The sequence below is a fragment of the Oscarella lobularis genome, chromosome 5, assembly GCF_947507565.1.
Source record: "Oscarella lobularis chromosome 5, ooOscLobu1.1, whole genome shotgun sequence".
Lineage (NCBI taxonomy): Eukaryota > Metazoa > Porifera > Homoscleromorpha > Homosclerophorida > Oscarellidae > Oscarella > Oscarella lobularis.
In genome coordinates, this window is record NC_089179.1 from 3,132,482 (window position 1) to 3,156,378 (window position 23,897).

At 43.7% G+C, this 23,897-nt stretch overlaps 4 protein-coding genes and 2 long non-coding RNA genes across 16 annotated transcripts; 5 read left to right on the plus strand and 1 right to left on the minus strand.

Annotated features, from left to right (window-relative positions):
* The first annotated feature begins 310 nt into the window (after positions 1 to 310).
* Positions 311 to 6,438, plus strand: LOC136187798 (uncharacterized). Of its 8 annotated transcripts, XM_065975486.1 has the most exons (22): positions 319 to 372; positions 426 to 482; positions 537 to 628; positions 685 to 826; positions 879 to 977; positions 1,035 to 1,133; positions 1,182 to 1,280; positions 1,421 to 1,519; positions 1,570 to 1,668; positions 1,726 to 1,824; positions 1,873 to 1,971; positions 2,113 to 2,211; positions 2,262 to 2,360; positions 2,411 to 2,509; positions 2,558 to 2,656; positions 2,702 to 2,800; positions 2,856 to 2,954; positions 3,003 to 3,101; positions 3,156 to 3,269; positions 3,381 to 5,385; positions 5,442 to 5,843; positions 5,912 to 6,438. In XM_065975486.1, the coding sequence occupies exons 4-22, from the start codon at positions 716 to 718 to the stop codon at positions 6,193 to 6,195; spliced, it is 4,302 nt and encodes a 1,433-aa protein (XP_065831558.1). In that variant the 5' UTR covers positions 319 to 372; positions 426 to 482; positions 537 to 628; positions 685 to 715; the 3' UTR covers positions 6,196 to 6,438. The 8 variants fall into 8 exon arrangements, with proteins under 8 accessions (XP_065831556.1, XP_065831557.1, XP_065831560.1 ...); XM_065975484.1 differs by lacking the exon at positions 426 to 482 and having other exon boundaries at positions 311 to 372; positions 728 to 826; XM_065975485.1 differs by lacking the exon at positions 426 to 482 and having other exon boundaries at positions 311 to 372; positions 728 to 826; positions 2,738 to 2,800.
* A 695-nt stretch (positions 6,439 to 7,133) lies between these two features.
* LOC136187025 (uncharacterized) lies at positions 7,134 to 8,798 on the plus strand. Its single transcript, XR_010669823.1, has 6 exons — positions 7,134 to 7,181; positions 7,230 to 8,241; positions 8,295 to 8,394; positions 8,446 to 8,497; positions 8,551 to 8,616; positions 8,665 to 8,798. It is a non-coding gene; the product is annotated as an uncharacterized lncRNA (long non-coding RNA).
* A 66-nt stretch (positions 8,799 to 8,864) lies between these two features.
* LOC136187800 (uncharacterized) lies at positions 8,865 to 14,524 on the minus strand. 3 transcript variants are annotated; one of them, XM_065975494.1, is made up of 22 exons: positions 14,459 to 14,524; positions 14,159 to 14,402; positions 13,846 to 14,104; positions 13,433 to 13,792; positions 13,199 to 13,379; positions 13,053 to 13,133; positions 12,918 to 12,989; positions 12,784 to 12,855; positions 12,654 to 12,746; positions 12,532 to 12,600; positions 12,408 to 12,479; positions 12,282 to 12,353; positions 12,159 to 12,230; positions 12,030 to 12,101; positions 11,905 to 11,973; positions 11,781 to 11,852; positions 11,653 to 11,724; positions 11,520 to 11,597; positions 11,408 to 11,464; positions 11,151 to 11,356; positions 9,350 to 11,095; positions 8,865 to 9,294 (listed from the first exon to the last, which is right to left on the minus strand). In XM_065975494.1, exons 6-22 carry the CDS (start codon positions 13,091 to 13,093, stop codon positions 9,200 to 9,202), a joined length of 3,030 nt encoding a protein of 1,009 aa, XP_065831566.1. In that variant the 5' UTR covers positions 13,094 to 13,133; positions 13,199 to 13,379; positions 13,433 to 13,792; positions 13,846 to 14,104; positions 14,159 to 14,402; positions 14,459 to 14,524; the 3' UTR covers positions 8,865 to 9,199. The 3 variants fall into 3 exon arrangements, with proteins under 3 accessions (XP_065831566.1, XP_065831567.1, XP_065831565.1); XM_065975495.1 differs by having other exon boundaries at positions 12,654 to 12,734; positions 14,154 to 14,402; XM_065975493.1 differs by having other exon boundaries at positions 14,154 to 14,402.
* LOC136187803 (uncharacterized) lies at positions 13,787 to 14,708 on the plus strand. 2 transcript variants are annotated; one of them, XR_010669998.1, is made up of 4 exons: positions 13,787 to 13,931; positions 13,989 to 14,084; positions 14,146 to 14,296; positions 14,355 to 14,708. It is a non-coding gene; the product is annotated as an uncharacterized lncRNA (long non-coding RNA). The 2 variants fall into 2 exon arrangements; XR_010669999.1 differs by having other exon boundaries at positions 14,146 to 14,292.
* A 924-nt stretch (positions 14,709 to 15,632) lies between these two features.
* Positions 15,633 to 16,627, plus strand: LOC136187801 (fibronectin type 3 and ankyrin repeat domains protein 1-like). The gene is made up of 7 exons (XM_065975496.1): positions 15,633 to 15,719; positions 15,777 to 15,957; positions 16,013 to 16,096; positions 16,147 to 16,245; positions 16,298 to 16,396; positions 16,441 to 16,534; positions 16,581 to 16,627. Exons 2-6 carry the CDS (start codon positions 15,844 to 15,846, stop codon positions 16,531 to 16,533), a joined length of 489 nt encoding a protein of 162 aa, XP_065831568.1. The 5' UTR covers positions 15,633 to 15,719; positions 15,777 to 15,843; the 3' UTR covers position 16,534; positions 16,581 to 16,627.
* A 394-nt stretch (positions 16,628 to 17,021) lies between these two features.
* Positions 17,022 to 23,425, plus strand: LOC136187802 (uncharacterized). The gene is given in 18 exon segments (XM_065975497.1): positions 17,022 to 17,118; positions 17,174 to 17,267; positions 17,316 to 17,414; positions 17,460 to 17,558; positions 17,614 to 17,712; positions 17,761 to 17,859; positions 17,908 to 18,018; positions 18,116 to 19,144; positions 19,146 to 20,118; positions 20,170 to 20,568; positions 20,631 to 21,245; positions 21,294 to 21,443; positions 21,507 to 21,574; positions 21,625 to 21,691; positions 21,738 to 21,781; positions 21,830 to 22,671; positions 22,724 to 22,818; positions 22,873 to 23,425. Coding segments are annotated over 10 exon segments (3,153 nt in total). The 5' UTR covers positions 17,022 to 17,118; positions 17,174 to 17,237; the 3' UTR covers positions 20,846 to 21,245; positions 21,294 to 21,443; positions 21,507 to 21,574; positions 21,625 to 21,691; positions 21,738 to 21,781; positions 21,830 to 22,671; positions 22,724 to 22,818; positions 22,873 to 23,425.
* The last annotated feature ends 472 nt before the right edge of the window (positions 23,426 to 23,897 follow it).

The window sequence follows — 23,897 nt, forward strand, 5'->3', positions numbered from 1 at the left end:
ACCTATATATGTTTATAATTATTATTTGTTCTGCAATTGTGTACTGCATGCTCTTCCACACACCTTTTGTTTATAGTAGATATCACACAACAGAAATGGCACTAACAGAAGTTGATCTGTGAGACCACCGCTTGTATTTGTTTTTTTTTAGCGCGCCTATGCACTAATAGAGTACAGTGTACTGCTGGGCTAGCAGTTTAAATTTTTACATTTCTTAGTGGTCACATGTTGATTGGAGATTATTGGCTTCTTTCTGTCCCGTGCTTTTCATTCATTCCAACGCCCGTAGGATATTATATACCCCGGATTGCGAATAGAAACAGCTCTGCTGTACTTCGCTCTTCTCACTAGAAGAGACCATGAACGAAGACGGTAATTGTGTTCCTCAACGCTTAGCTCTCTATAATCGGTTCTTGGGAGGAAAGCGATCCTGTTTGCTGTCTGAATTCGCTTGTGTTCCTCAAAGCTTAGCTCTTTAGATAGTCGGTTCTTGGAAGGAAAGGGACTCTTCCTCTTGTCTGAATTCGCTTATTTAGAGTTCTTCTCCGCTATTGCGAATGGTGATGAAGAGGTCGTATCTCGATTTATTCGGAACCATCCCGAAAGGTGGAAAGAAGCTGCGAACGAAGTACGGTTTAGTGTTTCCACTTTCAACCACCAATCTTTTTCTTCTATCTGACGCAGCTGGGATATAGTTCAAATTTGACATTTTATTATGAATTTTCAGAATAATTATACTTCACTACATTGGGCGTCTCAGGAAGGACAGGCAAAAATCGCGAAGTTTCTGATTTCAGCTGGAGCTAGTTTGGAGGCTGTAGATAAGGTATACAATATACATGTAGCGATTTGGTGTTTTTTCACTGTTTTCGCCGCAGTGGGGATGTACACCTTTACTTCGTGCTGTTCAGCAAGGAAAATCAGCAGTTATGGCTGTTCTTATTGAGCATGGCTGCAACGTTTTTGCAGAAGAGAATGTGTGTTTCATAGTATTTATTTGCATTGCGCAATAATTCCTTAGTAATGATATGTAGAATGGTAACGGAGCCTTGGCAATTGCTAGTGGGACAGGTACGTTGGAGTGTGCCAAACAACTCATTGAGTGCGGGTTAGAGGTAGATCATCATAATAAGGTATCAGACTGTGACAGATTTAGCATCATTTTATTCTTGAATTTTTAGGATGGCTATACCTCACTACATTGGGCGTGTCAGGAAGGACATGTTCAAATTGCCGAATTTCTGATTTCAGCTGGAGCTAGTTTGGAGGCTGTAGATGAGGTATACAGTATATCGATTTGGTTTTTTCACTGTTTCACCGCAGTGGGGATGTACACCTTTAAAATCAGGGTTGAGGGTTGATTACGGTCATGGGTTATTGAATTATAACGTATTTGACGACATTATATATGAATTTTCAGAATGGTTATACTTCACTACATTGGGCGTCTCAGGAAGGACAGGCAGAAACCGCCAAGTGTCTTATTTCAGCTGGAGCTAATTTGGAGGCTGTAGATGAGGTATACAATACACATGTAACGATTTGGTGTTTTTTCACTGTTCACCGCAGTGGGGATGTACACCTTTACTTCGTGCAGTTCAGCAAGGAAAATCAGCAGTTATGGCTGTTCTTATTGAGCATGGCTGCAACGTTTTTGCAGAAGAGAATGTGTGTTTCATAGTATTTATTTGCATTGCGCAATAATTCCTTAGTAATGATATGTAGAATGGTAACGGAGCCTTGGCAATTGCTAGTGGGACAGGTACGTTGGAGTGTGCCAAACAACTCATTGAGTGCAGGTTAGAGGTAGATCATCATAATAAGGTAACAGACTGTGACAGATTTAGCATCATTTTATTCTTGAATTTTTAGGATGGCTATACCTCACTACATTGTGCGTGTCAGGAAGGACATGTTCAAATTGCCGAATTTCTGATTTCAGCTGGAGCTAGTTTGGAGGCTGTAGATGAGGTATACAGTATATCGATTTGGTTTTTTCACTGTTTCACCGCAGTGGGGATGTACACCTTTAAAATTAGGGTTGAGGGTTGATTACGGTCATGGGTTATTGAATTATAACGTATTTGACGACATTATATTATGAATTTTCAGAATGGTTATACTTCACTACATTGGGCGTCTCAGGAAGGACAGGCAGAAACCGCCAAGTGTCTTATTTCAGCTGGAGCTAGTTTGGAGGCTGTAGATGAGGTATACAATACACATGTAACGATTTGGTGTTTTTTCACTGTTCACCGCAGTGGGGATGTACACCTTTACTTCGTGCAGTTCAGCAAGGACAATCAGCAGTTGTGGCTGTTCTCATTGAGCATGGCTGCAACATTTTTGCAGAAGAGAATGTGTGTTTCATATTGTTTGCCAATAAGTGCTTAGTTTTAGTGATATATAGAATGGTATCGGAGCCTTGGCAATTGCTAGTGGGACAGGTACGTTGGAGGTTGCCAAACAACTCATTAAATTCGGGTTAAGGGTTAATGATCGTAATAAGGTAGCAGATTGTGACAGATTTAGCGTCATTTTATTCTTGAATTTTTAGGGTGGCTATACCTCACTACATTGGGCGTGTGAGGAAGGACATGTTCAAACTGCCGAATTTCTGATTTCAGCTGGAGCTAGTTTGGAGGCTGTAGATGAGGTAAAACTAAACATTTCAGCATTGTTCCTTACAGTTTCATATTAGTGGGGATGCACACCTTTTCTTCGTGCCGTTATGAAGGGTAAATCAGCAGTCGTGGCTACTCTCATCGACCGTGGCTGCAACGTTTCTGCAAAAACCAAAGTATGTTTTGAAACTTACCTCTACGAGTTATCTAATATTCTATAACCTTATGTAGGAAGGTAATGGAGCTCTGGCACTTGCAAGTCGGGAAGGCTTTTTGAACCTTGTACAAACACTTGTCATAATGGGAATCAGCGTCAATGAAGCTCACCAGGTAATGCAGAGCACAAGATTTGAAACATCGAGATTTAGTGATTTTCAGGATCACTTTACCTCTCTTCATTGGGCTTGTCGAGAAGGACGTGCTGAAACCGCTAAATATTTGGTTTCTGCTGGCGCTGATATTGACGCAACTAATAAAGTGCGCATTTCTATATTTATATTTTTGTCATTTTATTTCTAACATTGGTTGTAGTTTGGTAGGACCCCTCTTGGTGAAGCGCAAGCATACAATCACGATTTCGTCGTGGATTATTTGCTGAATTTTGTTAGTGAAACTGCTGCGAAAAGAAGCCGATACGAAGTAGAGGTGTGTTTTCTAATCCACTTTGTGTACATAAGCTAGTGATACACAAATTCGTAGACACCAAAGGTGTTTCCTTTAGTCGGTTTTTGTGTCACGTTTTCTTTTTTGTTTTAGAGTCGCGTTGACGAAGAATTCATCCTGATGAACGGTGAGACGTCTGAGTCCTCTGACGAAGAAGCGTCTTTGTCGGGCCGAGAAAGCGAAGTCCGTTTTCAAGAAATTTACGACGATGCTCTAAAGCGCGGCTCAGTGACCGTAAATCGTTCACGTGTAATTATCACTGGCCAAGACGGAGCGGGAAAATCGTGTCTTGTCGATTCTCTTCTGAACAGGCCATTTGAGAGAGACAAAGCGAGCACAGAAGGAGCGGCCGTCGCAATGACGCACACAGCCACTAGCGGCTGGGTAGCGACAGACAGCAAGGACCACTTAGATCCTCTCATTGCACAAGGTGTTTACTCTTCAATGAATCAGCAGCTGTCCATCAACTTGCCTGAGGGGCTTCATGTTGACAGGTCCTTACAAAACGATAGCACCGAATCAGTAATATCAGAAGCTGCAGTAGCAGAATCAGGATTTCACACTTCTGCACCAGAATGGTCTTCAGCACCTCCACCGGAAGAATTAGGAAAAGATTTGAAAGCGGTCGGAATAGAAGCAAAAACGCTTACGCCTAATCAGCAAGAGTTGGTGAGCACTTTTCTCGTGAATAAACCGAGTGAAGAAGATCTCAAAAGACAAAGCCTGGGCGTTCGTGATATATGGGATTTGGGTGGACAAGAAATTTATCTCGCTACGCATTCGGCTCTCATGCCAGAGAACAGAACGTTTTGTTTGACCATGTACATGGTCGTAATGGACATTTCTAAATCGCTGTCCGACAAAACAGAATCGTTTCATCGATCGTCGGAGGGCAAAGTAGTGGACCAGACGAACGAACTGGGCTGGATCCGCACAAACGGAGACTTTCCCTTCTACTGGTTCGGCTCGATCACAGCGGCCCAAGAAGAGACAACGAGAGACAGTCATTGGCTGGGCGAGGAAGAAGAGGTCGATTCTCCTCCTGTCTTTGCAATTGGTTCTCACAGAGACGTTTTGGAAGGCGACAAGAATCGTTTTCCAAATTCATCCGCTGTCAATGAATGGCTTTTTCGCCAAGGAGATCTCCTTGAGCAACTTCTTATGGACAGCGAATTTGTTAAGCACATTGTTCTGCCAAAGAAACACGAGGACGCAAACGATGATGAAAATTTCCGAGAGATGACTCACTTCGTTAAGAGAATCTTTCTCATAGACAATTCGGTGTCCGGTTCGGATTCTCCTTGCAAAACTGTTAATGAAATTCGAACACGAGTTGACCGCATGACATCGAATTATTGGAGACGACAGAAGAAGCAGCCGTTGTTTTGGGTCTACCTCGAAATTCTTCTATTCCGGTGGAAGGAAATCATGAAAACAGTTGTGGCTAAAGTTGACGAAGTAATTAAACTTGCTCAGCATCGAAGTATCTGCAATATTAGCCGTCACGATGAAGTCCTTGTGGCGCTGAAGTATCTTGCCAATGTTGGAGCAATTCTCTATTACCCAGAAGTAGATGATTTGAAAAGTTTCGTTTTCACTAGTCCGACGTGGGTAATCAAAGCGATGTCAGCATTTGTCACGGCAGCAAAGCCGGGTCCACGAATGGAGCCGAAGTGGAACACACTGAAACAAACAGGTGTGATGTCCAAGGACTTGATGGATTATCGCCTAAAGCAAATGCGGGAGGCTAGCGATTCTACTACCGATCTAGATCTTGAAGACGAAAATAAACTAATTGTGCGACTTCTACAGCTTCTTGACGTCATCACGCCAGTTGCAGGATCGCCCCCAAGTGAATTTTATGTTCCGTCGATGCTGAAACCGTTCTTTCTGTATCCTCGTACTTACTGGGAAAGGCACAGTCGCTCGCCTCCTTTCCCCGCTCCACTAATTGTCATTCCAATGAAACTGAAGTTTTTTCCGGAATGCCTCTACTTCCGTCTCGTCACACGCTTTCTGAAAATGTATCGAAAAAACCCGGAACTCTCTCGTCATCAGTGCGTCTTTCTAGTAGAAGACAAAGACTCTACGGCAGAAGGTATGCCACCACAGTACTGTATATATCTTTTTCGTTTAGCATGATTTTGTTTACAGTTGAAGTTGAATTGCTGTATCACAGTCGAGGCAATTGGGTTGCTCTAACAGTTCATTACGTCAATGAAGACGACGTTGCCAGAACAAGCTCTTTCTTCTTGCATTCAATCAAAGAGCAACTGTGCCGAAAGATGAAGAAAATCTGCTACCAGGGCATGGGAGGCTTCGATTATAGCGTGTGCTGTCAGTTAGAGGAAGCCGTCCGCAGAGACAAACACTTGGATATTAATCTCAAGGACCTTCCAGTACTTTGTACGAAGAAGGCGTCAAAGTACTGTCCAAAAGATGGCAAACTATACAACAAGTTTGGGAAACGAGTTCCAGTAGATCCGGAAGACTTTAGCAGAATTAATTGTTGGTTTGGTGTGCAGCCCATCGATGATAAATTACGGTCGATTCAAGGTGAGTTTGCAATCGCGTTGAGTTTAATTAATTAAATCATGTCATATCTTACTTGTCTATTATTGCAGGTGCTCTTCCTGATGTGATCGACGAATGTCTGATTCGCGTCGTTGCAACCCTCGCCGAAGCACAGTGGCAAAAGTTAGCTCTTTGTTTAGGACGTAAAGGTCACGCCATACCGCAATACAAGGAGAAGTCTAGCGAAGATTCCATTAGGGCCGCGATGGTTATAGAGGATTGGTATGCAGAACGCGGTCCTTCAGCAGCAACGGTAATTAGGCTTATTCGAGCTTGTGGAAAGTGCGGAATTCACAGAGATCATATTGCAAGCGCTTACAAGGAAGAGCTGTGAAATCGGATTCAGTATATTATATTCCACGACCGCTTGAAGTAATCCATTTATTTTATGACGTCGTAGACTTTTTTTCTGATTGATGCACATGCACTTCCCTTCTCTTAGTACATTTTTCCGTACCAGTACGCGAGTTGTCACATACTCATGCAAGTCAGTTTCTAGAAGCATTTAGCTAAATAACTGCGTGCTGTTATTTTATCTGCCGTTCATGACCTGAATTATTATGTTTTTAGACTTTTATCTTTGATCACACAGAAACATTTTAAGAGATAATCCGGGTGTTAGTGCCCTCTTGCCCACGTGCTCGGACAAATAATCGTGATTGGACGGTACAGCGAGTCACGGCTTCGTCAAATTTTCGTTGAGAGAGGCTTCGTCTATGCCCCTCCAACCTTTGACGGCCACTATTCGCTCGTCTTCGCGTCTTAGGCGGCCGAGAAGAAGCATACCGCCTCGCTGCGGGCTTCGAAGATCAACCGAACGTCGGCGGGGACTCCGACGACCGCGGTAAGCGCCATAATACGCACCATTGCTTCGAACGAATCGAAACGATTCGATTTTCTCGCGCAGGAATCCCGCAATCCTTCTCGAAGGATTGCGCCCCGACGCAAAGACGGCGCCACGTGGCCCGCGCGCTGGTCAGTCTACAGTCGCGCGTTCTGCGACTCGTTTACCGAGTGTGATCGTGTTTTTTAGATCGTCCTGGTCTTTTTGGAGCGCGATCGAATGGCGCCGTCGCTCGCCTGTATGCGCGTCTCTCTTTCGATCGATCGGCGCGATTATCGAGTTGCTTTCTTAGTCTAAAATAAAGCGACGGCGCTCCATGTTTTTGTTCGAGACAAAGGATCACGCTATCGTGGCTGGGGAAAAAACGTAAGCAGCGCGTAGGGTGACATATCGCCGCTCAATCTACCGCTTCACACCACAGGCGTGACGACAGAGTCCGACCAGACGAAGTCATGGTTGCTCGCACGTGACTACAGGTAATGACTATTTTAATCTTTTTCACGTGATTACCGTTTTGATTCAAGGATGACGTCATCATTTAACGTCATTTGCTGATTGGGGGAGGAGGATGGCAAAAATTCTCCCGCCGAAGATAAAGTTTGGGGAGAAGTATAGGCAAAGATCCTTTCACCAGATGAAGAGAAGAGAGCGCAGGTTCGCACCGCATTCCAAAGGGTCCCTCCATCTGGGTGTAGGCATTCACCTAAGGGGTCGGCTCTCTGTCATGTGCATACCGAGTGGAATGCTCGTTGTACCATTCCTTCAGCTTCGGGTCTAGCGCATAAACGCTTAGGTGCCAGTAGAGGAGGGGGCTCGCAAGTGTGGGGTGATGGCAGGACAGCACGAAACTCTCCATTCTTTCTTGAGAAAAATAGATACAGGGGGTCCTATGTATGCACATAGCAGAGAGCCTAGTGGGACAACAAAAACTCTCTATCGTCCATCAAAAATGATGTGTGCATTCGTGCTTCGCTTTGCAAACTACGCTAGCGGTTGCGATGCATTAGGGTTTAGGGCGGCTGTCAGTAGGTAGGGCGGTATTCCAATGGTAGATAGGCTTTGTAGCTCCTTCACACTCACAAACGTGCTTAGCTGGCAGCCGCCATCGGTTAGACCATTTCAATGGATTTTTGAGGTAATCTAGGTTGATTAGAATATAGGCATTTTTAGGTCAATGGATTATGAGGTAATTTAGGCGATTCTTTCATTATTTATCTAATCCGTCTTTTAGATGTAGTGTAGGGTTTTAGGTAATTTAGGTGATTTGTAATTAATTATTTTATTTTGTAGTTGTGGACTAGGTTTTTTCCTTCTAGGTTTTAGGTCAATGGATTTGTGAGGTAATTTAGTTGATTTCCAATTATCCTTTATTGGTATAGGTTACATTTTTTCCTTCAATATTTTAGGTCAATGGATTTGTTTGGTAATTTAGGTGTTGACTATGTCCTATTAATTATTGGTTAATCTTTTTGTTTATTGGCATTCAGGTGAAGTCTGAGCCTATCATTTGGCTTCTTGATCAGTTGGATTTCACAGGTAACAGGAAGTGTTTCTCTAGCAGTTATAATCTTTCAAATGTTCTGTTTTAGAACTCTCCGTCTCCAGCTGGCTCGCATTTCAGTAGGTTTCATGATGGCGATGGCAGTGGGGAGCGCGTTAGCTGGCTGAATATCACCTGCAGCGTTTGCGGTTAGCCTGCACACAAATTTATTGTTTTCATTGCTAAATGTGACTCGTTAGATGTTTTATATGTGTCAAGAGTGGGGGAAACAATTGGTGGACGGCAACCTTGGTATTGCATGTCTTTTCTTGTATCATTCAGTTGCACAACGGATTCCTTTATAGATGCCGGTGAAAGAAAACGAAGCTAAGAAAACGACTCTGGATTGAAATAGATGGGTGGTGCCACTGGTGGGTGGCGCTGTTTCTTTGAACTGTTCTCACTCTTTTCTATTTCAGTTTCCAAGAAGCGCAGGAATGCATGTATTTTCCTTTTTTTGGTAGCTGCATGCATGCTTGAGTTGCTGTATGGTAGTGTTGAGTAGTGTAGTGTAGTGCTCTTGGTCCCCAAGTAGGGTGACAAGAGCAAAGTCGTTTCAGCGTGCACCTTTCCGCTACATGGTATTGCGCGCGCAGCAAGATGAAAATCGTGTGGCAGTCGTGCGTCGAGGGCAGAGGTTGAGATAAGCGTTGAATCGCCTCGCAAGGGGCACACGCATCCGCGACAGAAGATACAGTCCATGGTGTCGATCGCCTTACGTCTCTTCATTTTGCTGTCGTCGCGTGAGGTGCGGTTCGTCATACTAACGCAATGGTGTCAACTGCTCGTTCTCTAAACGAAAGATAGCTCTGATAGGACTCGGAGCGAAGAGGCTGATGTATTTCTACGTCCATTGCGGGTCGCCAAGAGCATTTGGCGTAAGATCTAAGCGTCATCCTCGTAGAGGCTTAGAGGGTTCCACAGTGTATTTTGTAAAAGGAAGAATGAAACCGTCTACGTTTCTTCGTGCAGTGTTTTTCGGCCTCTGTAGCAGAAAATCTTAGCCGCGATTTGCTTTCTCGTTTCAACGACGAGCGTGAAGACAATTGCTGGAAATAATGATAATATTAGAATGGCAATTAGGCGTACGAAATCTAACCTAACCTGCGACGAAAAGCAGATAAAAGGTGTTGGCAGCAATGACAATGCCGCTGAACGTTTTTCGATCTACAAGACTATTATAGCCAGGATCCCTTTTGTCTCTGAATGAAAGAAGAACGAGTGCACCCATCATCAGATTAGTCGATATGACGCTGAGAGCAACGAGTTGCATCCAGTGTTCGAATCGGCGTCGAACAGGCTGTAGTTGGGCGTGCAGTACTAGAAACACAGTCGCAAGTAGCGTTGCTAAGGCGATTCCGGAATGACTTTGTTCTCCAAAGAAACCCATGCCAACCGTGAGAACCATTTTTCTTCCTATCTCCACCATTTCCCAGTACCAAAAGTGGTCTTTGTAATTACTGTCGAGAAATTGAATGCTCGTCAGAAAATCGCCTCTCAACGATAGAGGCTTTAACTTGCGCGCCGTGAGCCCTTCACGTCTCTTGAGTTTTAGAGCGATTAGGAGGAGTAAAGGCAGGACCACAACGTAAAGTATCAGTACGGTGCATGTAACCCACAAGGCAGTAGATGTGGAGTAGTTACACGGAACGCTGTAGTCCACCTTGAGAAGCCACCTGCAGTATTTGTCAGAGTCAGTTCCATAATTAGATTGGCGAAGACATATCTTAGTACACGTCCATTCCTTATAAGGTACGGTAGCCAGTATGGAAGTGGCCGTTGAAGGATAGCATATAAACAAGATCCACCAACTGTTTGTCATACAAGATGTTCTCACTTCAGATATCTTTCTCTTCATTACAGCATGTCCACCTCTGTAGGAGAAAAGAAAGTGATTTCTCGTCGCTTTATAGTATCCCCATATGAGCAGAAGGAGAATGACTTGAATTGAGAACTTTATGATAGGAAGCATCAGAGCATTGAATCTTAGTTTCTCGTGTAGGCACGCAGGCGTAGCGACGGCGAGCACATTCAGCTCAATCATCTTGGCAAAATGTTCCAAAGAGAGAAGGGCTTCCGGCCAAGGTACGTACGTGAGAGCGTCAAAAACCACGGACATAACCTGGATAAATCCGACTGTAATTTTTAGAATCGAACTGATTTGGTTGACAAGATCGTCGTCCTTTTTGCGTTTGAGTTTACCAATGACGTGCAACACACCGGCTAAAGCGCCCAGGAGAAAGAGCAAACCAAGAAACTGAAGTCCAGTTCGCCACTTCTGAGGACATCGATGACACCGCTGAAACCACGAATAATAACCGTCACGGCATTGTCCGCACAGCGTTCCCCAGTATCCCACACTGCACATTTCACTGCTACGAACCCGCATCGACGTTTCACTTCGGCAACTTTCATTGATCGGACAACGGTGTATGTAAGGTATGACGGAGCCGCTGAACGTTGTGGACGTTTTGGAATAGTCTTCGCTCTTGTTCATAAGATTTTTCACGAAGCTAACGTATCGATTCTCGTCGGCTACGCTATCGTTGTCAGCGTCATTCCATCGTTTCCAACTCCACCAGAATCCTTGAGCGACGCTAAGGTAATCGTCTCGGCACGTCATGCCGAGCCGAGAGTCGCACGCATAGCAAGGGCCAAATCGTTGCGTTCGATAGTGATTTTTTAAGCAGTTGCAGGCTCGGTATTCCGCGTGGGTGCTGAGATCTGTTCCTCTTGGACACACCTTGCAATCTTGAGCGGCTTTTCCCGGAGCCGACGCCAGATCGACGAAGGTACCGTTGACGCACTTTTTACAGTCTCTCTGTCCGGCCTCGTCTTGGTAGTACCCTCCTATAGAAATTAGTATATAAGATAGCCGTGATGGCTTGTTTTATCATATAGCGACCTGGCGGACAGCTCGCGCAGTATGAACTGTAGATGTTCTTTTTTGACGGCGTGACAGATTTAGTTCCTATGTGACACTGTCTACACACGGAGTCTTTACTGATGCTTTTGTGCGACTTTTCGCATGCGTATCCCCCTCTTCGTGTCAATGCTTCACTCGACCCTTGTGTTAGTGCCATTGTGATGATGGTTTTCTCAACGCAATGCCTGTTCAATGATATATAGTCACACTGCAATTAATTAGAGAAACCATCTCACAAATGAGCTGAAGGCTCGGTAGTAGGAATCACGCTGAGTCCAGTGCAATTAAGAAACCTGTATATAGAAGACTTTAGCAATGCACTGTTTCACTTAATTAAGTTATCTCCACATGTCGACATCGTTTGTTTTGCTTGAAAGTAGCAAAGCCTTTTGACTAACGTTTGTCAGAGGGTTGCCTTGCAGGTATCTAAAGAGACATGGCTACAGGAACTGCACTTGTGTAGCATTGTGTTTATGCATGCATTTTCCGAATGTTCTCTAGCGAAGCAAAAGAGTTGTCTTCAACCTGTGAGATCTTGTTATACATAAGATTGCTGTTGACAAATTTTTTTCTTTTTATTTATACTGTACATATTCAAACTCAACTTACAGATCTATGAGACTCGAAAGGCCTTTGAAGGTCGACCATCGAATTCCTTGTAAATGGTTGTCAAATATGTGTCTAAAGAATTTGGTTAGGTCATCTGTTTGCTGGCCAGTTTGATTACAATTACAGGTTTTGAAGGTGCGTTTGATGAGATAGAGTGCGCGGAAGACTTGTCAAACGGTTTCCCTCAATGAATCTACGAACTTGTTAGATACAAGCGCCCGATTACTGCATGTGTTTGGATAGACATACAAAGATCCCAGAATAGTGACTTGAGTAAAAAATGACTGTTCAATGGTTGCGATTTCATTTCCTTGTATATGTCTTCAGAAATCAAATTAGAGCTGGCTTGCAAACTCAAGGTTTCCGTTTTAAACTTACATTTCTGTGACTATTGTTTTGTTACGGAATATTTCGCCACTGATAGATTTTAAGAAATTGTTGGAAATTTTTCTGATAACACAGAGAATGAGAAAATCTAAAATTTTCCAATATCTTTTTTACATCATAAAGAAAAACCCGTTAGGAGGCAGCGTTCCTTGTTTTAGATATCTAATTGAATTGTTGAAGAGATCTCTATATACATGCGGCAGAATTATCTAATTAACTTCTAACAAATGAGTGACTAACAGGTAGCTGAGGTTTGGTAAAGACGCGAAAGCATCCGATGCAATTTCAGATATTAAATTGCTCCCGAGGAACCTAACATATCTGACAAATATTTCTGAACAGTCTCGATCATAGTGAATTTTACAGTTTGGTCAAACACTCAATTTTTAGCAAGTGACTTTGCAAATATCTAATTTCGTTGAAGGTTACTTTTCTAAAATCAATTTCTTTACTTAACTTAATTAATTAAGTAAGAGAATGTCTTACATAGAAAACGGGTTAGAGCAAGAACCGACGTTGAGAAAAGCGTCCGGAAATAAGCGCCAAAGTTTGTTGTTGTCCAGGTAACTACAAAAACATCTAATTTCACCATGTTATAATAGTCAACAGCACGTACAGTTTGAGAAGAGAAGTGAGATTTTGAAAGCTCCTCCTCTCCATTACGCGTATGCTATTCCATCTCATATCTCTATATCAAAATATTTTGCTTAGCTACAATGTATACGCACACTGTAGAGCTATAGGCACGACATTTGCTCGAGAGCTGGCAAGTCTTTTAAAAATCCCGTTGGCAATGATGTGAGGTTGCACCGTGGAAGGCTTCTGTAATTAGAAATTCTACGTCTTTTTTGAAGTAATTTAGACTTAGACTGAAATTCGTCATACAGCAAGTTCAAGAAAGAATACGAATACGTTGGATCAAACATGCCTGTGACGTCAGAGAAAGAAGGATTATTTCCTAGATCCCTATAAAAAAGAAAGAAAGAATTGTTTTGTTAATTGTCCTTTTGATAGATAGAAGTTAACTTTACAGAGATGTCAGTGTTTCCGGCAATACAAAAGCTTTGCTTAGATTGTTTCGCGCTCCAAATCTATCGCCTTGTAAGTTAATTTTAGAGAAAGAAACTAACTCAATCTTGCATTTCGGTTAGATTTTTGAAACGGAGAAAGTAATTTCGATCGACACTTTCAATGGCATTGTCACTGAAATCACTGCAGCCAAAAGTTAAGCAAACACGATCAATCAGATGGAATGACTTAGATACAATGATTGAACTTCTGCGGGAAACGAAGAGTTCGGAGGCAAGAAGCGAAGTCTCGGATTTCTTGCGCTGCAGTCGACGTTCAAAGTGAAACCTTCATTGCTCCAGCTGCAGTCGCAAATTGACATATTGCAGTCGGGAACATAGGCATAGCTCGTCGAAATGGCAAACAATACTGCCAGAGATTGAAACCACTTCATTGGTTTGCTTTCAGGTACGTCAAAGTTGCTTGCATTCGTTTTTATATACACCTGCACGTGTGCATGGGGGTAGTCCCTTGTCGTCATCGTGACTCTATTGTCGAAAGTTAGAGTTATCGAACTTTCATATAGAGAATAGTGAAAGATGAAGAGTTGGCCGAGTCTACACGCTCAGTTCTGCTTGAGAATGATTACGATCATTGGAATCGTCTATACCTCGTCTTTTTTGCAGCACGCCATTGCAGCAGAGCCGTTTTCTGGCTATGGTTTACATTGCAATTATCTTCGCTTGAAGCCATGTGGTGAGACAGAACGACGATTTATCCCGCGTATGCATGTCATCGTATTTTTGGCATCAGCCAACTTAGGGAAAGAACTTCAATTCTTTAACCTCACCGCTTCAGGCTTTTTGGAAAAGTCTGAAATCTGCACTCTGACTGTAGCTTTGCAGCCAAGTAAGCGAACTTCAATACTTCTATTACATCTGAATAAATGGATTTCCTTTTCCTATTTGAGCAACAAACCTCACCGATGTCACAGTGCTTATCGATGCCTTTGGCGCTATGGTGTTAGGAATACACGTTCATTGCACTCTAAAAGACTATTTATGCCACGACAAGTCTAAAACTTGGGAGAACAATCACTGCCCTATTCCGGCATTTCGTAAGTGCGTGCAGCGAGCAAATCGCAGTTTCGTCTGGCGTAACGAGTGTTTATACGTATAGAACTGATGTGGTTGAATTTTCGTTTGACTGCCTTGAAGTCACGGAAACCTTAGAAAAACTGGCGAGTTAGATTGACGAGAAAAACGTGATCTTAGAGCATCTACGTGTAGGTTAGTTTAAACGCTACTCTTCAATTCATGAACGTGAAGGGGCATCCTCTTGCTTGCGTTATGATGGAGCTTAACACTTCCCCAAAAGGCGTCGACTCTGACACTCTCATCATTAGTGGCAGATCTGAGGGACGAAAGCGAAAGAAGCGGTGGGTTAATCGTGCCATTTGCACTTACCTAAAGCAGAATTTGGCCGTCTAACTGGATGTCCTAATTTGGTACAGTTGTATTGTTTTTTTTCATATTGGTCAATAGAAGTATAATTGAGTTGGCGGTTTCCAAGCTTTTAATTTGAATTTTGGCAGCGGATGGAAACACTTGAAACTGATACTACTTAGAGCTTCTCTCATCTAGGTCAAAACAGAGAGAATCTGAAAATCAGGAAAAATTGGGTTCGTAGAAAGTAATAACTGGAAGTAGGCGGTACGTGAAGTAGGGGAGTTCGCCGATGTGTTGCAGCCTTGCAGGCGTTTACCTCGCAGAATCTCGCTAATCGGTGTCGCTAGCGGCAATGAATTTGTACCTAAGAGTGTTTTACGACGATTTCGGTCGTCTCGAAGGATCGAGAGTCGAAGCGAAGACCTATGGTCATTGTGTCTTGATTCGTGGGTATTTCTACGTAGAACTGTACGGCACTCTTGCTTATCGAAATGATTGTGATCGGACATCAATCAGAGCGGTTGAGTAGCTTCGTGCCATAGGCTAGACTAGTCTGTTTTATCCAGTTAATTATTTGTCCCGCAAAAGCAGAAGGAAAAATATTAGTGCAACATTTCCTTTCCTTTGTCTTTCTTTCGCGTTTCTGACCTCAACTGCGATAACTGATGCTGTGACGTGGAATTTGATTTGATTTGCTCACGACACTTTCTTGCGTACACTGAGGAAACGACAATACCGCAGAAGCACGAGCATTAGAAATAGACAATTGCAGAATGATCGCCTGACGTAAACCTATATATGTTTATCATTGTCATTTGTTCTGCAGTTGTGTACTGCATTCTCTTCCACACACTTTTTGGTAGTAGGTACAGTTACTGCAGTACAGTAGTGCTAACAGTTCAAGTTTTTACATTTCTTAGCGGTCACATGTTGATTGGAGATTATTGGCCGAGAGTTAGGGTTCTTTCTGTCTGCATTCTTCGTGTGTTTCATTGATTCCAACACCCGTCGGTTGTTATGTAGACCCCGGATTGAGAATAGAAACAGCTCTGCTGTACTTCGCTCCTCTCGCTAGAAGAGACCATGAACGAAGAAGGTAATTGTGTTCCTCAAAGCGTATACGTAGATCTCTAATCGGTTCTTGCGAGGAAAGCAACCCTACTTCCTGTCCGAATAGATTGTTGTACAGCTTTCTATTCGGTTCTTGGGAGAGGAAAGGGATGTCTGAATTCGCGTATTTAGAGTTCTTCTCCGCTATTACGAAAGGTGATGAAGAGGTCGTATCTCGATTTATCCGGAACCATCCGGAAAAGTGGAAAGAAGCTGCGAACGAAGTATGGCTTCGTGTTTCCACTTTCAACCACCAATCTTTTCTTCTATCTGATGCAGCTGGGATCTAGTTCACTTCATTTTGCTCTGGATGCTAAAACCGCCGAGTTTCTAATTTCAGCCGGAGCTAGTTTGGAGGCTGAGGTAAAGATTATATAGCAATTTTGGTATAATTTCCTACTGTTGCACATCAGTGGGGATTTACACCTTTTCTTCGCGCCGTTTTGAACGCAGCATCAGCCGTCCTGGCTGTTCTCGCTGAGCATGACTGCAACATTTCTGCAAAAGACAAAGTTTGTCGTAAACTGTATTAGTTTGCTACAATTATTTATTAATGAATTGTAGATGGGTGATGGAGCCTTGGCCATTGCGAGTTCAACATGTCAGTTGGAGATGGTCAAACAACTCGTTCGATTGGGGTTATGCATCAATGAACGTCATGAGGTATTAGATGACGCTTTAACGACATTCTATTTAAGGATTTTCAGAATGGTTATACTTCACTGCATTGGGCGAGTCAGAAAGGAAGTGCTGAACGAGTTTCTGATTTCAGCTGGAGCTGGTTTGGAGGCTGTAGATAAGGTGTGCCTTATAGTAATCTGTTATTTTTGTAACTATTTCACATCAGTGGGGATTTACACCTTTTCTTCGCGCCGTTCGGAACGGAGAATCACATGTTATGGCTGTTCTCGTTGAGCGTGGGTGCAATATTTCTGCAAAAGCCAAAGTTTGTTGGAAACTTTAATAATTGGACAATAATTTTTTAGTGATGTGTAGAATGGCAGTGGAGCCTTAGCAATTGCTAGTTGGAGAGGTCAGTTGGACATTTGCAGACAACTCGTTGAACTAGGGTTGAGGGTTGATGAACGTCATAAGGTATTCGATTGTAGCGTATTTGAGGGCATTTTATTCATGAATTTTTAGAATGGTTATACTTCACTACATTTGGCGTCTCAGGAAGGACATGTAGAAACCGCCAAGTTTCTGATTTCAGCTGGAGCTAGTTTAGAGGCTGTAGATAAGGTATACAATATATCGATTTGGTTTTTTTCACTGTTTCACTGCAGTGGGGATGTACACCTTTACTTTGTGCTGTTCAGAAAGGAAAATCAGCAATTGTGGCTGTTCTCATTGAGCATGGCTGCGACATTTTTGCAGAAGAGAATGTGTGTTTCATATTATTTATTTGTTTGCCAATAAGTGCTTAGTAATGACCTGTAGGGTGGCAACGGAGCCTTGGCACTAGTGGGACAGGTTCGTTGGAGGGTGCGAAACAACTCGTTGAATGCGGGTTAAGAGTAGATATCGTAATAAGGTATTAGATTGTGACAGATTTAGCGACATTTCATTCTTGAATTTTTAGCATGGCTATACCTCACTACATTGGGCGTGTCAGGAAGGGCGTGTTGAAATTGCCGAGTTTCTGATTTCAACTGGAGCTAATTTGGAGGCTTCAGATGAGGTAAAACTTAACATTTCAACGTTATTTCTTACAGTTTCATAATAGTGGGGATATACACCTTTTCTTCGTGCCGTTATGAAGGGGAAATCAGCAGTCGCGGCTGCTGTCATTGACCGTGGCTGCAACGTTTCTGCAAAAAACAAAGTGTGCTTTGAAGCTTACCTGTACTAGTTGTCTAATATTCTGTAACCTTATGTAGAAAGGTAATGGAGCTCTTGCACTTGCGAGTCGGGAAGGCTTTTTGAACGTTGCACAGCAGCTTGTTGAAATGGGAGCCAGCGTTAATGAAGCTGACAAGGTAATGCAGGACGCAAAATTTGAAACATCGAGATTTAGTGATTTTCAGGATCACTCTACCTCTCTTCATTGGGCTTGTCGAGAAGGACGTGCTGAAACCGCCAAATACTTGGTTTCTGCTGGTGCTGATATTGACGCAACTAATGAAGTGCGCATTTCAATGTGTTGGATCTTTTATTTCTAAAGTTTGTTGTAGTTTGGTAGGACACCTCTTGCTGAAGCGGAAGCAAACAATCACGATTTCCTCGTGGATTATTTGCTGAATTTCGTTAGTGAAACTTCAGCGAAAAGCAGACATGAACTAGAGGTGTGTTTTCTAATCTACTGGGTGTAGATAAGTTTTGCACAATTTCGTAGACACCAAACGCGTTTGTTTTTTTGTCACTTTCTCTTTTTCGTTTTAGGGTGGCGTTGACGAAGAGTTCAACCTGATTAATAGCGAGACGTCTCAGTCCTCTGATGAAGAAGTGCCTTCGGACCAAGAAAACGAAATCCATTTTCAAGAAATTTACGACGATGCTCTAAAGCGCGGCTCAGTGACCGTAAATCGTTCTCGTGTAATTGTCACTGGCCAAGACGGAGCGGGAAAATCGTGTCTTGTCGATTCTCTTCTGAACAGGCCATTTGAGAGAGACAAAGCTAGCACCGAAGGAGCGGCCGTCGCAATGTCACACACAGCCACTAGCGGCTGGGTAGCGACAGACAGCAAAGACCACTTGGATCCTCTCATTGCACAAGGTGTTTATTCTTCAATGAATCAGCGGCGGTTTAATGACTTTCCTGAGGGGCTTCATGTTGACAGGCCCTTAGAAAGCGTTAGCACCGAATCAGCAACAGAAGAAGCTGCAGGAGCAGAATCGGGATTTCACACTTCTTCACTAGAATTTCCTTCAGCAGCTCCACTGGAAGCATTAGGGAAAGATCTGAAAGCAGTTGGAATAGAAGCAAAAACGCTAACGCCTAATCAGCAAGAGTTGGTGAGCACTTTTCTCGTGAATAAACCGAGTGAAGAAGATCTCAAAAGACAAAGCCTGGGCGTTCGCGATATATGGGATTTGGGTGGACAAGAAATTTATCTCGCTACGCATTCGGCTCTCATGCCAGAGAACGAAACGTTTTGTTTGACCATGTACATGATCGTAATGGACATTTCTAAATCGCTGTCCGACAAAGCAGAATCGTTTCATCGATCGTCGAGAGGCGAAGTAGTGGACCAGACGAACGAACTGGGCTGGATCCGCACAAACGGAGACTTACCCTTTTACTGGTTCGGCTCAATTAATCACAGCGGCCCACGAAGAGACAAAAAGAGACAGTCATTGGCTGGGCGTGGACGAAGAGGCCAATTCTCCTCCTGTCTTTGCAATTGGTTCTCACAGAGACGTGTTGGACAGCGACGAGAATCGTTTTCCAAATTCAACCGCTGTCAATGAATGGCTTTTGCGCCAAGGAGATCTCCTTGAGCATCTTCTTATGGACAGCGAATTTGTTAACATTGTTCTGCCAAAGAAACGCGGGGACGCAAACGATGATGAAAATTTCCGAGAGATGACTCACTTCGTTAAGAGAATCTTTCTCATAGACAATTCGCTGTCCGGCTCCGATTCTCCTTGCAAAACTGTTAATGAAATTCGAAGACGAGTGGACCGCATGACATCGAATTATTGGAGACGACAGAAGAAGCAGCCGTTGTTTTGGGTCTACCTCGAAATTCTTCTATTCCGGTGGAAGGAAATCATGAAAACAGTTGTGGCTAAAGTTGACGAAGTAACTAAACTTGCTCAGCATCGAAGTATCTGCAATATTAGCCGTCACGATGAAGTCCTTGTTGCGCTGAAGTATCTTGCCAATCTTGGAGCAATTCTCTATTACCCAGAAGTGGATGATTTGAAGAATTTCGTTTTCACTAGTCCGACGTTGGTAATCAAAGCGATGTCAGCATTTGTCACCGCAGCAAAGCCGGGTCCACGGATGGAGCCGAAGTGGAACACACTGAAGCAAACAGGCGTGATGTCTAAGGACTTGATGGATTATCGCCTAAAGCAAATGCGGGAGGCTTGCGATTTTACTACCTATCTAGATCTTGAAGATGAAAATAGACTTATTGTGCGACTTCTACAGCTTCTTGACGTCATCACGCCAGTTGCAGGATCGCCCCCAAGTGAATTTTATGTTCCGTCGATGCTGAAACCGTTCTTTCTGTATCCTCGTACTTACTGGGAAAGGCACAGTCGCTCGCCTCCTTTCCCCGCTCCACTAATTGTCATTCCAATTAAACTGAAGTTCTTTCCGGAATGCCTGTACTTCCGTCTCGTCACACGCTTTCTGAAAATGTATCCAAAAAACCCGGAACTCTCTCGTCATCAGTGCGTCTTTCTAGTAGAAGACAAAGACTCTACGGCAGAAGGTATGCCACTACTGTATATATCTTTTTCGTGTAGCATGATTTTGTTTACAGTTGAAATTGAATTGCTGTATCACAGTCGAGGCAATTGGGTTGCTCTAACAGTTCATTACGTCAATGAAGACGACGTTGCCAGAACAAGCTCTTTCTTCTTGCAGTCAATCAAAGAGCAACTGTGCCGAAAGATGAAGAAAATCTGCTGCCAGGGCATGGGAGGCTTCGATTATAGCATCTGCTGTCAGTTAGAAGCCGTCCGCAGAGACGAACACTTGGATATTCATCTCAAGAACCTTCCAGTACTTAGTACGAAGAAGGGGTCAAAGTACTGTCCAAAAGATGACAAACTATACAACAAGTTTGGGAAACGAGTTCCAGTAGATCCGGAAGACTTTAGCAGAATTAATTGTTGGTTTGGGGTGCAGCCCATTGATGATAAATTACGGTCGATTCAAGGTGAGTTTGCAATCGCGTTGAATTTAACTTAATCATGTTTTATCTTACTTGTGTGATTACAGGTGCTCTTCCTGAAGTGATCGACGAATGTCTGATTCGCGTCGTTGCAACCCTCGCAGAATCACAGTGGCAAAAGTTAGCTCTTTGTTTAGGACGTAAAGGTCACGCCATACCGCAGTACAAGGAAAAGTCGAGCGAAGATTCCATTAGGGCCGCGATGGTTATATATAGAGGATTGGTGTGCAGAACGCGGTCCTTCAGCAGCAACTGTAATTAGACTTATTCGAGCTTGTGAAAAGTGCGGAATTCACAGAGATCTTTTATCAAGTGCTTACAAGGAAGAGCTGTGAAATCGGTTTCAGTATATTATATTCCACAACCGCTCGAAGAGAAACATTCATTTTATTTTTTTCTTACTTCGCTGATGGATGCACAGGCACCTCCCTACACTTTGTACTTTTTTCCATATAATAAGTACGAGTTCAAGTAAGTTGTCACTACTCAAGTCAGTTCCTAGAAGTATTTCGCTAAATAACTGCGTACTAATATTTTACCTGTCTTTTACTTTTCATGACACGAATTTTTATGTTTTTAGACTTTTACCTTTGATTGCACTGTTAATCCGGGTGTTTGTGCCGTCTCGCCCACGTGCTCAGACAAAGAATAGTGATTGGACGGTACAGCGAGTCACGTGAAAAAATCCGTATTCGTCATTCTTCGACAAGTTTCGTAGATAGAGGCTTCGTTTATGCCCCTCCGACCTTTGACGGCCACTACTCGCTCGTTTTCGCGTTCCGGGCGGCGAAAAGAAGCATACCGCCTCGCGGCGGGCTTCGGAGATCGAGCGAACATCGGCGGGGACTCCGACGACAGCGGTAAGCGTCAAAATACGCGCCATTGCGTCGACCAAATCGAATCGTTTCGACTTTCTCTCGCAGGAATCCCGCAATCCTTCGCGAAGGATTACTCCCCGACGCAAAGACGGCGCCACGTGGCCCGCGCGCTGGTCAGTCTACAGTCGCGCGTTTTTGAACTCCTATGGATCGCGTTTTTTAGATCGCGTTTACGCCGTGCGGCGACGCTCCGAGTTTTTGTTCGAAGACAAAGGGTCGTACGAAAAAACGTAAGCAGCGCGTAGGGTGACATATCGCCGCTCAATCTAATTATAGGCGTGACGACACGAGTCCGACGAGCCGAAGTCACGTGACTAAAGGTAAGGAATATTTTAATCCTTTTCGCGTGAATGATGTTTTGATTTAAGGAGACGTCGTCATTATTTACAGATTATTGGGGGAGGAGGATAGCAAAAATTCTCCCGCCGCCGAAGACTGGGATAAAGTTTGGGGAGGAGAATAGGCAAAGATTCTTCCACCAGATGAAGAGAAAATACCGCAGGTTTGCACCTTATTCCAATGGGTCCCTCCATGCATCTGGGTGTAGGCGTTTACCTAAGGGGTCGGCTCTCCGTCGTGTGCATACCGAGTGGAATTGCTCGTTTTGCCATTGCTTCTTCTTCGGGTCTAGCGCATGAAACGCTTAGGTGCCAGTAGAGGAGGGGGCTCGCAGTGAGGGGCAATGGCAGAATAGCGTGAAGCTCTCCACTCTTTTTTGAGAGAAAAATAGATACAGGGGGTCCTATGTATGCACATAGCAGAGAGCCTAGTGGGACAACAAAAACTCTGCATCGTCCATAAAAAAAAATGATGTGTGCATTCGTGCTTCGCTTTGCAAACTACGCTAGCGGTTGCGATGCATTAGGGTTTAGGGCGGCTGTCAGTAGGTAGGGCGGTATTCCCGATGATAGATAGGCTTTGTAGCTCCTTCCCACTCACAAACGTGCTTAGCTGGCAGCCGCCATCGGTTAGACCATTTCAATGGATTTGTGAGGTAATTTAGGTGATTTATAATGATCTAATTTTTTAGGGTTTCCTTTTAGGGTTTCCTTTTAGGTTTTAGGTCAATGGATTATTGTGGTAATTTAGTGTTTACTTTGTCCATTTTGATTTTTTAGGTCAATGAATGATGTGTTAATTTCTTTGTATATCCACATTCAGGTCTCGGTGGTCTCCATTTATTATTTGTGGTAGGGGGTGGTTTTCACAGGTAACCAGAAGTGTTTCTCTAGCATTTATGATCATTCAAACGTTTTTTATAGGTCCCTGTACTTCCTGGCTTGCATTTGAGGAGGTCATTTCTATTGATGGACGGTGATCACAGGCAGCGCGTTGGCTGGCTACCGCAGCATTTGCAGTTAGCCCGTGCAGACAATTTCATTGTTTTCATTGCTATCATTGATCTCTTTAGTGTGTCCGGCTTTAGATGTCTCTTATCTATGATGTGCCAAACCAGTGCAAGTGTTCAATGACGGCAACCTCGGTATATCATGTATTTTCTTGTGGCATTCAATTGCGCAGTGGATTCCATTATAGAGTGCGCAGAAGGCAACGAAGCTCCAAAGAATGCATGTCGTTTCGTTTTTTTGTAGCTGCATGCTTGAGTTGCTGTGTAGAGTAGAGTAGTGTAGTGCTCTTGGCCTCCAAGTATGGTGACGAGAGCGAGGTCGTTTACGGTTACTGCACACGCGCGTACGCTCCCGTTCGGGACGGGCGGCTGAGGTAAGCGTTGAATCGTATGTGTGCATTGGTATGCGCAAAAAAACAGCGCAATGAAAAATGGGACCAGTGTTTCAACGCGCACAAAGCGATGTGCGCCGGCGCCCCTGTCAATCGTATGTCACGCTAACGCGCACTCATCCGGATGCGAACGAGTCGCGCGTGCACTGCACGTAAAAGTAGGTGAAACTACGCTCAAATTTTTTACTAAAATGTCCCGGATAAAATATAAAAATTGAAAAGCCTATGTGTTTTCTTCCGCGTCCCCGTCGTCGTCCTCCGTTGCTCCTTGTCCTTGAGCTGCAGCTCCTGCGCTGCCGCTCGACCCGTCATTGAGACGAGCCAAGTGGTGGGACTGAGCTGCAGTCCCCACAGTTGGACTTCAGTCCCAAGTCCGCGGGAGAAGGGCACATTAACCTCCAGCCCCCAAGGAGGGAGACATTTGCCCAAGTCCCCAGGGTGAACATTTATCCCAAGTCCACAGGGGGGGTCAGCCGTTCACCCCAGCGTGCAGGCCTAGTTTAGACGATTTTTCACCTCTTGGCCGAGAGAGGTGGATGATCTTCGTTGGCCGCATTTTCCGGTCACATGTTGATATTATATCTGCACATAAATCCAAATATTAGCCAAAATCGAACGCGTTACGTCAATTCGCTACTGCGAGGTCAAACAAATGAAAAAACCACAGCGTTTTATGCAAAAAAATAAGGAATCTAA

Excerpts from the sequence above, each read along its gene's own strand:
- LOC136187801 (XM_065975496.1), top strand. The coding sequence starts at position 15,844 with ATGTCTGAATTCGCGTATTTAGAGTTCTTCTCCGCTATTACGAAAGGT. Across the intron at positions 16,097-16,146 it reads GAGCTAGTTTGGAGGCTGAG|TGGGGATTTACACCTTTTCT; the intron begins GTAAAGATTATA and ends GTTGCACATCAG. Across the intron at positions 16,246-16,297 it reads ACATTTCTGCAAAAGACAAA|ATGGGTGATGGAGCCTTGGC; the intron begins GTTTGTCGTAAA and ends AATGAATTGTAG.
- LOC136187798 (XM_065975484.1), top strand. Across the intron at positions 1,825-1,872 it reads AGGTAGATCATCATAATAAG|GATGGCTATACCTCACTACA; the intron begins GTAACAGACTGT and ends TTGAATTTTTAG. Across the intron at positions 5,844-5,911 it reads TAAATTACGGTCGATTCAAG|GTGCTCTTCCTGATGTGATC; the intron begins GTGAGTTTGCAA and ends CTATTATTGCAG.
- LOC136187800 (XM_065975494.1), bottom strand. The coding sequence starts at position 13,093 with ATGTTTGATCCAACGTATTCGTATTCTTTCTTGAACTTGCT. Across the intron at positions 11,598-11,652 it reads CTAGAGAACATTCGGAAAAT|ATACCTGCAAGGCAACCCTC; the intron begins GCATGCATAAAC and ends ATGTCTCTTTAG. Across the intron at positions 11,465-11,519 it reads AAAACAAACGATGTCGACAT|GTTTCTTAATTGCACTGGAC; the intron begins GTGGAGATAACT and ends TTCTATATACAG.